Consider the following 14458-nt stretch of genomic DNA (forward strand, 5'->3'; position numbering starts at 1 on the left):
AACACATGTGGAGTAGATTTATAGTTTTGTGCACAATCCTTCTCCTACCTTCTTCATTTGTGATCCTCTTTATTCTTTTTTTTTTTTTCCCTTAAATTCTGTGATGTGGAGAGAGAGTTGTAGACCCATTTTATATTTAAAGTTGAGAAATAATCAAGTACAATTGCATATCTGATTTCTAATATCAGATTCTGCCCTTCAGTTAATTATGTGGCTGACATGAGCTCTGTAAGAGGAAATTTATCTTGTTTACCATTGTATTCCCAATTCCTAGCACATGCCCTTCTGGCATGTAATAGGTGTTTAGAACTATTAGTTTGATTGTTCATGAACTCCAAGTGGTGTGATATTGATTATCCATAGAAGTAAAGCTTATCAAAGTCCTTGTATTACTTAAAACATAAGCACATAGAATATAATCATAACATTGTATATTTATATTTTAAAATCTGAATTGATATTGAAGTAATGAAATTATTAATAAACTTTTTGTTTAAAACAGTTGTATGTTTTAAGAATATGTATTGTTTAAAACATGACTTTATAATGATATTTTATCTTTTCCTGTGATAATTAAACCAAGATTGCTAGTACACGAACCTCGTTAAAAGCTAGATATTTCTGGATGGAGATAAAAAGTATTGTAAGTCAGAAAGCAGAATAAAATCCGCTGAGGACTAACCAAATTAAATTTTCTTTATCAGTTGATATTAATTTTACATTGAATGTTATCTATTACTAAAGTTAATGATAGTTTTAAAAAAAACCTCAGCTATATAAAACAAGTATAATTTGAAAAGCAGTCTTGTTCCTAAGAACCTGTCTTATGTTATCAAAAATTGCTTTATAAAAAACAGATGTTTCAATAAAGAAAGATAGGTTAGGTCCTAGACAAGTTTAGACAAGCACTAACGTAGTTTTTAATCCTTTTTAAAAGCTGTTAAGTTGTATCTACTAACATTGCTGAATAAATCTGGTACTTCATTTGATCTAGCTTTTGCCCAAGATTAATGACCTTTCTTAACCAGACATTAAGAGCTCTTTCATTCATTTATATATTGTTATTGATTTTTACCATCTAGTGTTATGATAAAATACAAACAAAAATGCTGTTACTCATCTGGAGAACAAGGTACTTATTCAAGATACTGGTGATTATATGCCCAGTAACATTCAGCAGACTGCAAAATATTGTTTATTTAATTTTTCCTTTTATTCCCAATTTGTATTATGAAATCACAGTTCTTAAAGAAATGTCTGTACAGGAAATATAATTTTTAATTGTTTTTAAAAGTGAGGAGGTGTGAACCTAGTTCATAGTCAGAAGGCTGTCTCTTGTTCAAATAATGCCTCCATCTAGTTGTTTGAGAGGCTGGTCAAGTCTGGCCATATAAATGAGTTCTCTAACCCCATGGCAAGGCGTATGCTTGTAAGGATAGTAAGGGAAAAGATGTAGAAATAACAGACAGACATTGGGCTAGCTTCAGTGAAGAGCCTGGTGAGTTTTTCTAAGCCTGTATTTGCCCAGAGTGGTGTGGATGGCAATTAGGAAGAAGCTATTCAGGGCCAGTTCACTGGTACTCTCAATTGGCCTTGCTGATGGATTTTTCTCTGTATGTGGCTATATGTAAGTATATATGTTTAATTATTGAAAAATTTTACCATAATTTCAAAATATAGACTTCTCTTTTAATTTTTAAATTTTACCCAGAGATTTCTCAGGCTTTCTTGTTTTTTATTTTATTTTATTTTAATTTTTTAAATTTGAGAGTTTCTGGTGCTTCAGTAGTGAGTTCTCAACCACATCTCTTCAACTGGCAGTCTTGTTTAAAATTTGATTGTTGTTGTTGTTGTTGTTTTTCTTCATAGTCTTCAAGAGGATAATAAAGCAGATACACTCAAACAAGTTCCAGTTTTAAAGAATCGATGTCAGAAACCAAAACTAAATATAGGAAGAAGAACTGGAAGAAGAGAAGTTTTCTCAAAGGAAGACGAGATTATTGCCTCTGGGGAAAAGATAGCAGCAGGACTGGAAACCTCGCCAAGGGAGAAGGTACCAGTGGTGGCTAGCACTACTCAGGAAATGGAGTCAGAGTTAAAAGAAACTGGAAGAAGAGATATCTCTCCCAGGAAGAAGAGACTGGAAATGACTGGCAGCACTGTGGAAATGAAAATAGATTTGAAAGAAATTGGAAGAGAGATTTCTCCAAGGAGGAAGATTCCAGAGGTAACTTACACCACGGAGGAAATAGAGACAGGGTTGGAAGAAACTGGGAGAAGTGAAATATTCTTACAGGGAAATGCCCCAGAGTACAACACTGTAAGGGGAGTGGAAACAAGTTTGAAAGAAACTGTGGAGGAGATTTCTCCAAGGGAGAAGGTACCAGAGGTTTCCGATGCCACTGAGGAGGGAGAAACAGATTTGGAAGAAACTGAAAGAAGAGAAGTATCTGCACAAGAAAAGGCCTCAGGGCTCAAAACTATAGGTGAAGTGGAGACAGATTTGAAAGAAATTGAAAACGAAATTTCCTCAAGGGAAAAGGTACCAGCAGGGATCAGTGCCATAAGGGAAAGGGAGATTAATTTGGAAGAAACTGGAAAAACAGACATTTCCCTGATGGAAAAGATATCAGGAAAGATGGCTGCTGTTAAGGTAACAGAGGCAGATTTGAAAGAAACTGGAAGAAACATTTCCTTGAGGAAAAGTGGATCAGAAGAGATCAGTGGTAAGGAAGAAATGGTGGCAGATTTGAAAGAAACTGGAAAAATAGACATTTCTCTAAGGGAAAGTGAACCAGAGGAGACTGGAGCATCACTACAAACTGAGAGAGATTTAATGCAGAGCAGAAGTGCTGACTGCCCTGTTGTGCCTTCACTAAATGTCGAAGTATGTATTTTTTTGTCCTTAAATTTTTAAAAAACGATTTCATTTATTTATTTTAGAGAGGGGGGAAGGGAGGAAGAGAGAGAGGGAGAGAAACATCGATGTGAGAGAGAAACATTGATCGGTTGCCTCTCATATACGCCCTAACTGGGAAGGGCGGGGAGGGGAACCTGGCTCACAACCCAGGCATGTGCCTTGACTGGGAATTGAGCTGGCCACTCTTTGCTTTGCAGGATGACACCCAGCCAACTGAGCCACACCAGTGAGGGCTGTCTTTAATTTAAAAAAAGCACCAAAAAACTCCTCTTTCAGAGAAATGTTATCAAAATAATTCCATGATTAATTACCTAGTCCAACAGTGTTTAAAATCTCTAACACATAAAGTCTTTTCCTAGCCCTAAATTTTATATTTTAGGATTTTGAAGAAACTATGTATCTTTTTTAAAAAATTAAAAAAATTTTAATTGTGGAAAAGTTGCTATTAATGTTAGTTTGAAGTTCACTTTTTTAGATAAAGGGAAGGAATGAGATTGGGCTGAATTTGTGCTAACTCCAGTATGAACATACATTGGAATTGTTTCTTTTGACTATAAATATATCAGTTTTCTCTATTTTTCTGCCCACTCCACTTCACTTTTAAAAGTTCTTCTTATTAAAAGTTTTCCATTATTTGAAGTTCATCCTATTCTAATGTTTTTGTGGAGCTTTTTTTTTTTTTAATAGATAACATTGGCATTTGTGGCTTGTAAAAATCATAATATGCAATATGAAAAGAAAAGTTAACTGGATTTTATGTTTTAACATTTGTGAATTTTATTTTATTTAAAAATTTATAAAATAGACTTCTAGATTCTTGAAGAAAAGTGTGTAGAATATAGTTCGCTTTTCTTTGATATGCTTAAAGACTCTTGTATATGTGCTGATTTACTACGACTGTTCTTCCAGAACATTAGCAGCGAAGTACTATTTGAGGTACATACATCTCTAGAAGAAAAAAGAAATTCTGAAAAGGAAGTATCAAGTCAGTTGAGTCATTTGAAGACTTCCTCGCAGACTTCTGAACTTGATAAAACAGAAGATCAGGGGACACAATCTGCTAATGTTCCAGAGCAGTTTTCGGATACTAATTTAAGGTACAAGTATATAGGCATGTGTGCTTTTAAAGAAAATGCGTATAAAGTTTTATTTGCAGATTATGTTTACATTAAGATTTCAAGACATAATCTGTGGCATAATGTTAGAGATTTTAAGCTAGTTTTGGGAAGACTAGGAGAGAGTGTTGAAGTTATTCTGACAGTTGATTGTGAGAGTTACTAACATACAGAATGGTATGTAACACAAACTCCTAAGTCAATATGGGTGTGACAACCCTGTGTTTTCTTTGTGCAAAGATGATATGATTCCTAGGCTTATATCTGTGTAGACTGTACGATTTATATTTTTCAGGATTTACCAAATAGTCTGGTTTGTTTTCCTGTTAAGAATTAGAATTAAATGTTTACTGCCAGTTGCTAAGGTTGTCCTAAAACTCCCCTCCCACTGCCCCTTCAGTTCATTCTTATGCTTGATAATCCTTGTTCCAAAAGCAAATCTCTTTCTCAAGAACAAAAACCATTTGAAGTTAAGCCAGCACCTTTCATTAGAAGTCGATTCAAAAGACCAAAACCAAACTTGTCAAGAGCAGCTTTAAAAAGAGAAACTGTGGAAGCAACAAAACATGTACCTGGGAAGAAATTGGAAATGGATAAAATGGAGACTATTGTGATACAACAGGATGGTGAACAAATGAACACTCTCCCTTCTCAACATGTGAGTGATCTTTCAGATTGAGGGTTTTTGTTTTAGTTAATAAAGTAAAACACCTGGAATTGAAATTTCACAAAGATTTCCTCATAGAATTTTTACTGTGTGTGATTTTGTTGTAGCTGTACTTAATCTGTCTTGTTGTTCCAAGTGGTTTGTATAAGAATCTCAAATCTCTGATGATGGGTAAGTGTGTCGTGGGAAGGGATTTAAGAAGCCTGGGCTCTAGTTCAAGTTCTGACCTTTATTTACTATGTGATCATAGCCAAGCAATGCAACCAATTTCTTCATAGGAAAAATTGGAATGGCAACTTTTTAATTTCACTCTGTTGGGAAGGTGAAATAAAAAGTTAAGAGCTTGATATAAGTTAAAGAAGATATTTTATTTACTTGGTTCATAATGTTAAGATTGTGTGAAATAGCATCAAAAACTTTGAAATGAAATATTAACATTCAAACATATAAAGCACTTTTTGAATTAAAATTCTTAATTTAAATCTTAAAATAGTGTAGGCCTTATTGTTCTTGAACATTTGTACATTTTTCTTCTAATCTTATATTTAAAAAGATATATCACTTTTTTGTTGATTATTTTATCTGATGATAAAAATTTCAAATTGGAAAAAATAAAGAATCTTAAAAGTGGAAGTCTTTTATAATGTCCCATTGTTCCCTCTCCATCTCATGTAGCAATTTTGAATATATTCACCTAAACTTTTCTATATAGATACTTAATATATAAGTAATAAAATGTGAGGATATTTTCATTGTTTTACAAAAATGACATCATACCTTGCCTTCTGATTTTTCTTCACTTAACACAATATTGTGAACATCTCTTTGGATCAGTATATAGAAATCTGTCTTTTAAATGGCTCTGTACTGTAGCATTATATAGAAATTATAATTTATTCAATCCCTTAAAAATTTAAAAAATTGTCTTTTTTCTCAATTAAAAATATTTAGTGGGAGGGAGAAAGAGAGGGAAACATTGATGTGTGAGAAAAACATCGATTGATGGGCTGCCTCTTGCATGCCCCCAACTGGGGACGTGGTCTACAACCCAGGCATGTGCCCCGACCAAGAATTGAACCAGTAACCTTTTGGTCTGCAGGCCAGTGCTCAATCCACTGAGCCGCACCAGCCAAGGCTCTTCTTAAATTTTTTTCTTTTTCTTTTTTTCTTTAGTATAATGCCCATTTCTTTTTTTAAGGGGTCAATAATGTTGCTATAGTAAATATCCTTGAATAATTCTCTAGATACTTATTTGAGTGTTTTTATAAGATACATTTCTAGAAGTACAATAGCTGGGAAATACAATTTTTAATAGAGCTGCCCTGTTCTCTACAAAGACTATACTAACTTTTCTTCTAATAGTATGTGAAAGCTCCTATTTTCCTATACTTTTACCAATCTTCAATAAAAATGTTTTTATCTCCTTTTAGGAAGTGTCTTCCCTAATGACATCAAGAGAAAAAGACAAATCAGATCACAGGCAGGAGGAGGCTGTAATATTACCATGTGTACAGACAGAAAAGAACCTTTTACCTTTGAGTTCTTGTGAAGCTGAAGAGGAGCCTCAGTCTACACAAGCCCAGGAAAAGAAATTACTTGTTTCTATGGGGTAAACAGTGATAGTCCCTTGAAAATCTAAAATAAGACAGAGAGTTCTTTCAAATACTTCTTTATTTTTATTAAGTTGTGTTAATGTATTTTAAAAGTGAATGTAAAGAACACTGTACTTGGTTTATTTTTATTTATGTGGCAGACTACTTGTCTGCTTATATTCACTGTTCACTGCCTAAGGTCTTACACAAAGCACCGTATTTAAAAATACATGTATGTGAGATGTATTATTTCTTTTAAAAATTATGGTAAAATACATATAATATTTACATTTTAACCAAAGTTTTTAGGTGTACAGTCTAGTGGCATTAGGTACATTCACATTGTGCAGCCATTACCACCATCATCTCCAGAACTTTATTTTCCCAAACTAAAAGTCTATGCCCATTAAACAACACCCCCCCCCCACCCCCCAGTTCTTGGCAACTACGATTGTACTTTCTATGAATTTGAATATAGTAGGACCCACATATAAATTCATTACCTTATAAGAAATGAAATAACTTTTTCTATAAAATAAGGTATATTTGTAATCAGAAAGTAATTAATTTTCCTTTAATGCTATAAAATTTTTTATAGAGAGGATATTTTTATTAGAGGTTAGTCAAATTTGCATTTTTACAGTAGTTTTCATCTTTTTAGCATCAAGTTCCTTTATTGTTCCCTGTCTCTCTTTCTAGGACTCATAATATAAATACTTTTCAACAAGAAATGAAGGAAAGTGTTATCCAAACTACTCAACCAGTAAGGGGCCGACTTCAGAGACCTAGACCAAACATAAGAAAGGCTGGACAGAGGCAAATGGTCGAAAAAGGTGAAGCCAAAGGCATACTTAAGGAAGAAACAACAATAGTACAAAGAGATGAAACTAAAAAAAAAGTCCTGACTGTGGTGAGTTATTGTTATATAACTAAGTTGAGCCTTTTAGTGCACATTAAAATATCAGATGATAGCTTGGACTTGCCTTAGGTTATCTGGCACTGTACTCAGTGAATACATAATGTATCCAGTTTTGTTTCATATTTACCATTTGGAATTTCTTAAAAAGGGAATATAGATTTTTTCCTAACTAATGAACCTATTCATTGTGAAAAATCTTTAATCAATATAAAATAATATGATAACTACCCAAAATCTCACCACTTTGAGATAACCACCAAAAACATTTTGACATATCTTGTCAGGTATACCCCCATGCGTGCATATGTGGGTACTTATGTAAATTTAAATACTAAAATCATTGTATACATGTTATTTTGTGACTTCACTGTTTTTTTCATTTAATATGTCGATATTAACTTGACTTCCCAAGAATATAGAGATACATCATTTTTAACCGCTGCATAACGTCCTGGTCTTTTGAATGATAGTTTAACCATTTCTTACTGATGCACTTTTGATATTAGAAACAAATTTAAGTAATGTAATGCCCATTTCAACACTTCTTGTTTTTCTGTCCTTTTCTTTATTAAGGGGAAATTCTAGATTTGAAGTGATTGTGATCCTTATTTGACCCTCCCTACTCTTTTTTTTTTTAAAAAAAGCATTAAACTTACTTTTTCTTTGTTTCACAACAGATGGTTGTTATAGTTTTTAAAGCATCATCTAAACATCACTGCAATAATGGCAATTTTGTTTTGAGCAGCAAAATATGAACATACCCAGTTTGAGTCCTCACTTTAAAAAACTAAGTACCTTTCTTAATAATTGAAATATTTTAGGAGGTATAGTCTGTTTAAAAAAAAAAAAAAAAAAAAATATATATATATATATATATATATATATATATATATATATATGGTTTTGTCATTTCAGCCAAATTCTGAAATTGGAACTGAAATCGAAGTTGTAGCCTCCAAAGTTTCCGAAGGAAGAATGTATGAAAATCAGAGTCACGTGGCTCATGTAGAAACTCATGTTAATAAAATAAATGATTTAGATAAAAATATGAGGTGAGTGTGCTTTTAAGTCAGTAAAACATAAAACTTTCCAAAGATAGAGGTGAATTTTTACATAGCTTCACATCTTGAAAATTTTATGAAAGGGTAAAGTAATAATTATGAAACTAGAATATTTTAAATCTTCAAATACTGTACGAAATGCATGACTGATGGTCTTTTAATTTGTAAGTTCTCTGAAAATTTGGCAAGCATGCTAATTTTTTTATTTTAAAACTAAACTTTTATAGTGGATAGGTTCTTAAGTTCTTTGTATCTTTAGAAATTTATAATCTGTTGACTAAAATTCATAAACAGAAAGTGTTATAGAGTACTTAACTATACGCTATACTTAGAGCTGTGTCCCTAACCAAATGGTAAGAATTATATTTTTAAAATGGGATATGCTAGAAGGGTGAAGATATACCACCATTATCACTGTTATTTACTTATTGCAACTTGCTTTGTTGTTACTGATATTAAAGCAAGATGTGTTAAGTTCTTTTTTATTACAAAAGAAAAATAAAACACCTTTCTTATTCTGCATATAGTCCATGATACATCTAATTTACTGCATTATCTTTGTAACTAGGATAGGTTTCAGTGAAGTATTTATTAACTCCTCCAGGAAAGCATATATAAATTTACTTTGAACAGTCCAACTTCCTTTAATTGTATAGAATTAAGTTGTTTCTTTGGAGGGCATTGCAGAAGAGATGTTATTGTGTCCTTTTTTCACCCTCTGTGAGGCCATAGAAACAGAGTTGGGCATGCTGTGTCATCTAACTGCATGAGTAGTGCTATTGATTTGGGATGACTTCAAACAGTTTGTTTTCATTTAGGCAGGCTTCTTTCTTTTCTTTTCTTTTTTTAAAGTCTTACTCCAGGATATATTTATTGATTTTAGAGAGAGAGGAATGGAGGGAAGGAGGGGTGGGGAGAGAAAGAGAGAGAAAGGAAGAGAGAAAGAGAGAGAGGGAGGTTGAGAGAGAGAGAGACAGACAGATTGATTGGTTGCCTGCCTTCCATATGCCCCCTGACAGGGGATTGAACCTGCTAACTAGGTTTGTGCCCTCACCAGGGATCAAAACCTCAACCTTTTGGTGTATGGGACGACACTCCAACCAGCTGAGCCACTTGTCCAGGGCTAGGCAAATAGATATCTTATATCAAGCTTTTATTGTTTTAGTATGAATTTCTCTCATTTCATTTATTTCCCTATCTGTGGGTATGAGTGTGTGTTGAAAAGCTTTTTCATATTGTCTTTATTTTAAAACTAAGGCCAGTTTTCCCTTTACATTAATTTCAAGTTTCCTTGCTAAGTCATTTTTTTGTTTCTTTAGACTGGATGTTTAAATAAAGTGATTGGTGTTTAGAAATACTTCCACTAAAATCCATTATAGGTAACATTTGTATTATAAGTGCTATATTGGATTAGATTGATGGTTGATCCCATTGGGTAATTCATCTCTAAAAATGACTCCAGAGAACACTTTATTGAGGTGTTAATTCTCAATAATTAAAAATGAATCTGTTTCAATCTCTGGCCTCTCCTAATTATTGTTTTGGGGTTTATTGTCCATGTATAATTTAATCCCTTCTTGGTCTTACAGAATTACATAACTTTCACTGAAAAGAACCTTATACATTCATTCATATAACAGACATTTTACTGTCTTACGTGTCAGGCATTGTTCTAGCACTGAAAATATAGGACAGTAATGGACAAACAAAAAATTCTGTCCTTGTCGTGGTTACATTCTAATTTGGGGAACAGATTATAAACAAATAATTTGACTAGCTTGATAATAAGTAGAGAAGAATAAAGCAGGTGGAGGAGTAGGGAGTATCATGATTGGGTTTTGATTTTTAGAGAGAGGGAGGGAGAGGGGAGAGAGAGATATACCAATTTGTTACTCCACTAATTTATACATTCATGGGTTGATTCTTGTATGTGCCCTGACCAGGGATTGAACCAACCTTGGCATATCTGGAGGACACTTGAACCAACTGAGCTATCAGCCAGGGTGGATGTTTATTTTTTTAATTAGCAGTTATCAGAGACTGCTTCATTGAAAGGGTACCATTGGAGAGTAGACCTAAAAGAAGTGAAGGAGCAAGTCAAGGGAGTGTTTAGGGAAAGGGGGAACAGCAGTTCCAGAACACTCTAGGGAAGAACATGCCTGGCCTGTCTGAGGAACACCGTAAGGGGACAGGGTTAAACAGAGGGAGAAAGAGGAGGAGGAGGAGGAGATGAAAGAAAGGTGAAGACTGAGTAGAGAGAAGGGCAGGTTATGTAGGTCCTTTGTAAGGATTGTGTTTTTTATTCTAAGTGAGCCTTTAAGAACTGTTGACCTTTGAGATCATCCTTTCCTAATGTTCTCATTTGTAATTGACTAAATAAACCTAGAGGATTGAAATGAATTGCTCTAAGTAACATTGGCAATTTAGTATGAAAACTTAAATTTTCAGGATTTATGACTTTCAGACTAGCAAATTCCTGTAGGCAGAGCTTCCTAAAAGAAACTTTGCATATGCTAAGAGATTTGATGCTCAGCCTTTGCATTTTTAAATTTCCTATATGGAAACCTATTTCCCACCTAAATTGGACCCCACTTATAACCTTCTCTGTTCAGAAATTTATTCTATCTATTAGTTATATCTTGACTGATACTTTCTTCAGTCTATATTCTATATAGTTCTTAAGTTAACTTATTCTTATGTACAACATTTTCTTACCCCTTTTGATTCCAGTAGCATATTGCTGCTTACATATATATTTTATTCTTAAATACCTTCGTAGAATCACATTTGATTATAAATAGCTTATACTTAAGTTAAATATAATCTGTTTTCCCAGATACATTAGCCTACTCTAGCTATATTAGTTAGCATCATAACCTTCTTAGAACTTTTGTGAACCTCCTTGATATTTTGCTGCCAGAAGAGCTTAGGTTGGAATATTTGAAAATGTAACTAAGTACTTTTTCTTCTGGGTAACTTATTAGAAATATTACTTAAGATTAGTTTTTAATACAGATGTATTAGACAACTGATGATAAATACGAATCCAGTTATTCTCTAAAAAAATTTTTTTTTAAAATTTTATTTATTTTTAGAGAGGGGGGAGAAAGGGAGAGAAACATCGGTATGTGAGAGAAACATCAATCAATTGCTTCTTGTGTACCCCCCAACTAGGGACCTGGCTCACAACCAGGCATGTGCCCTGACTGGGAATCGAATTGATGAGCTTTCAGTTCACAGGGTGGTGCTCAACCCACTGAGCCACACCAGCCAGGGCCAGTTATCCTTGATAAATATCCACGTTTATATTAGTTTTAAGCTTTCTAATTCAGAATTCACATCTTTGCCGATTATTTCTTCCCAGGAAACCTTAAGACATCTGTTTGGGTTGCTTTGGAGGCTATGGTTACACTACTGAATGTTAAAAATCTAGTCCTTCTGTGGCCGATAAAATGGTTATATTGAGATTCTTATGACACTGGCTACCAATAAATTTTTTTATGAGCTGATAGGCATGTGGAGGGAGAATAGACTTTAGCTTTCAAGCCTGCCCTTGAACTAGTAGGACCATGGTTGTTGTGACCATTGTGTATTTGTTCATGCTTCAGAACCCAGTTGAAGCATTTGTTTAATGTGCCGTTATGAAACCCATCTTCAACTACTAGAATTTTTTGTTTGTTTATTTCTGATTATTACTCTGAAAATTACTTTTAAGTAGAATGAAACCACAAACCAGAATCAATGGAAGTAAAAAAGATTAAGTTATTGTAAAACTATTCCCCAGGCTGTACAGAAAATGGAAATTATAAAAGCTTTTATGTTTTTCCTTTCTTATCAGCATAACCAATTTATGTATGGTTCTTTGAACATAGGAGTGGTTTGTGTCAAAAATTGTTTAACAGCTGTTACATTAAGAATTTTGATTTTTGTTCTTCATAATGATTTGTGCTCCATTCTAGCCATGAACACAAAACGTTTGTTTCTAGTCCAGCGCAATTAATAAGAAGGCCGTCCCAAAAGGTTAAGCCAAATTTGGCAAGAGCCCATGGTAAGAAAGAGGAACCAGGTAAAGAAGAAGATAGAGGAGATCAGAGTGAGGCAAGGAAGCCAGAAGATAATTTGCTGCAGCAAGGAGATTCTGACACCCGTCTCCTTCACAAAGTGAGTTTGAATAAAAACAGTGTTTATCATTGGGCTGTATTTTGTTAGGATCATGAAGTAGAGCATTAAAATATATCTATAGTTTTGCCTTTTGTATTGTTACTATTTTCATGAAAATGGAGTGATATTCCCAGTATTACAAAAATTTAAAAATCCATTTGTGTGTGTGTGTGTAAGCAAAAAGCTTGGAACTCTAGGCCAAACTACCAAATTAAATTCCCATAGAGGTTGTTTTAATTATTAGCTGTTTCTTCATAACTTTAAGGAAAACAACGAGCCTCTGACGTCTCTGGAGGTTTCAGCAAGAAAAGATTATGTAGGTTCCAAAGAGGCTGGTTTGGCCAAGAAAGATACTCAGTCAGAAGTTGGACCATCAGCAAGTGTTGGACAGAAAACTGTCGCGGATAATTCTGTCTCTTCAATTATTAAAGAGCAATATCTCAGTAAACTAGCAAGGTAAAGTTTTACATAACAAATACTTTCAGAAAAGGAAATAAAGTTATTCTTTATGGATGTCTTGCTTTAATTTATTGATAGAGTAAAAGATGGCTTGTTAACAGAAGTATAGATTGCTTTTTATTGATAGGTCTATTTCTTTACCCCTTTTGATCTTTGTTTACTAAAATTTACATTTTTCTGGTCTTTTTAGGAAGATTATATTTTTCCGACATTTAAAATCTCTGGGTATTAAGTATATTAGACATGTGAAGCCTGACCAAAGAGTAGTATGCAATACCTAAATAATTAGGGCACTAATTCAAGTGGGGTCACAAACACAAGTAGAGGGCTATAATTTTGAAGAAAAGTAGAAGGGAACCTAAGTTCTCAAAACAACATTTTTCTGATGGATTTTCTGCATCCTTTTTTTTTTTCTTTTATCCTAATCTGTTTATCCACTAGGATAAACCTTGTATTCTGTATTCATTGGCCTGTTGATCTTTATTTCATTTTCTTTTCTTTTTTTAAAAAAAGATTTTATTTACATTTTTAGAGAGAGGGAGAGGGAGGGAGAAAGGTAGAGAAACCTCAGTGTATGAGAGATATGTGGTTACCTCTTGGACACCACCAACTGGGGACCTGGCTTGCAACCCAGGCATGTGTCCTGACTGGGAATTGAACTGGCAGCCTTTCAGTTCATAGGCCGGTGCTCAATCCACTGAGCCACACCAGCCAGGGCTATTCCTTTTCTTCTGATAATTTCCAGTCTTATATTTCATCTCCATTTAAATAGTAAGGGGGAAAATGGCCTAGAAATAAAAACTTACTATGAAAAATTTGTGGGTAGATAACTAATAATTAACTCTGAATGAGAAACTAATAGTAAGTTTCTTTTTTCTTTTCACAGTCTAAGTTTTTGACAGAATGAGTGGTGGGAGTTTTCATTTTAATCGCTTGACTTGGGATTTCACTCTAAAAGTTCTGTTTTTATTAAAATTATCCTTGTTCATGTAGTGACTGTGTTATTATTTTTATTAAATCTCCAGCCATTCACAAATGTTAAAAGAATCAGATTACTCTAAAATTGCTCTAAATCGAAGAACAACGATCTCTTCTGCCTCTGGACACGAGATAGAGCATAGTGAAAAGAGAATGAATCGGAAGATCAAACCAAATGTCACCAAAGGGCGTGGGTCAAAACGAATTCGTACTAAGACTTCTAAGAAGGAACCTAGACCTTCCAAGGCCATGCTGGTGACTCTTCGGGCTTCCCAGGAAGAGGACGAAGATGTTGAAGATTTTGAGTCTGACTTTGAGGAAGAAAGCTATCATCTTGCTCCAGAAGAAATAAACAAAGCTCCAGTGTTTGTACCTGTTGGTCTCAGGTCTCCTGAACCTGTTTCTGCTCAGATTGAGGAAACGATGGAAGAGGTAGTTTGTTTTTTGAACTTTATCTTACTTGTATTTTTCTTTTAGTGGATCTTTTTTTTTCCTCAGTGATTATTAGGATTTGTAGAGCTCATTCTCTAAATATCTCTAGTAAATGTAATATTTATAGGCACAGGCTGATCTTTGGTTGGTAGAG

The 14458-nt window shown here is 33.9% G+C and overlaps 1 protein-coding gene across 1 annotated transcript in view; it reads left to right on the top strand.

Annotated features, from left to right (window-relative positions):
- BDP1 (BDP1 general transcription factor IIIB subunit) overlaps window positions 1-14458 on the top strand; it is a 95042-nt gene that overhangs the window by 51825 nt on the left and 28759 nt on the right. Inside the window, exons 17-25 of the mRNA XM_090276365.1 lie at window positions 1870-2887; window positions 3830-4017; window positions 4471-4693; window positions 6133-6311; window positions 6994-7204; window positions 8129-8265; window positions 12234-12435; window positions 12701-12891; window positions 13920-14304. Of these exons, the coding sequence (XP_090132491.1) occupies window positions 1870-2887; window positions 3830-4017; window positions 4471-4693; window positions 6133-6311; window positions 6994-7204; window positions 8129-8265; window positions 12234-12435; window positions 12701-12891; window positions 13920-14304 (2734 nt within the window). The remainder of the gene's footprint in view (window positions 1-1869; window positions 2888-3829; window positions 4018-4470; window positions 4694-6132; window positions 6312-6993; window positions 7205-8128; window positions 8266-12233; window positions 12436-12700; window positions 12892-13919; window positions 14305-14458) is intronic.

This window comes from Furipterus horrens, unplaced genomic scaffold (genome assembly GCF_987537825.1).
Source record: "Furipterus horrens unplaced genomic scaffold, mFurHor1.1.pri manual_scaffold_5, whole genome shotgun sequence".
In the NCBI taxonomy this organism is placed as follows: domain Eukaryota; kingdom Metazoa; phylum Chordata; class Mammalia; order Chiroptera; family Furipteridae; genus Furipterus; species Furipterus horrens.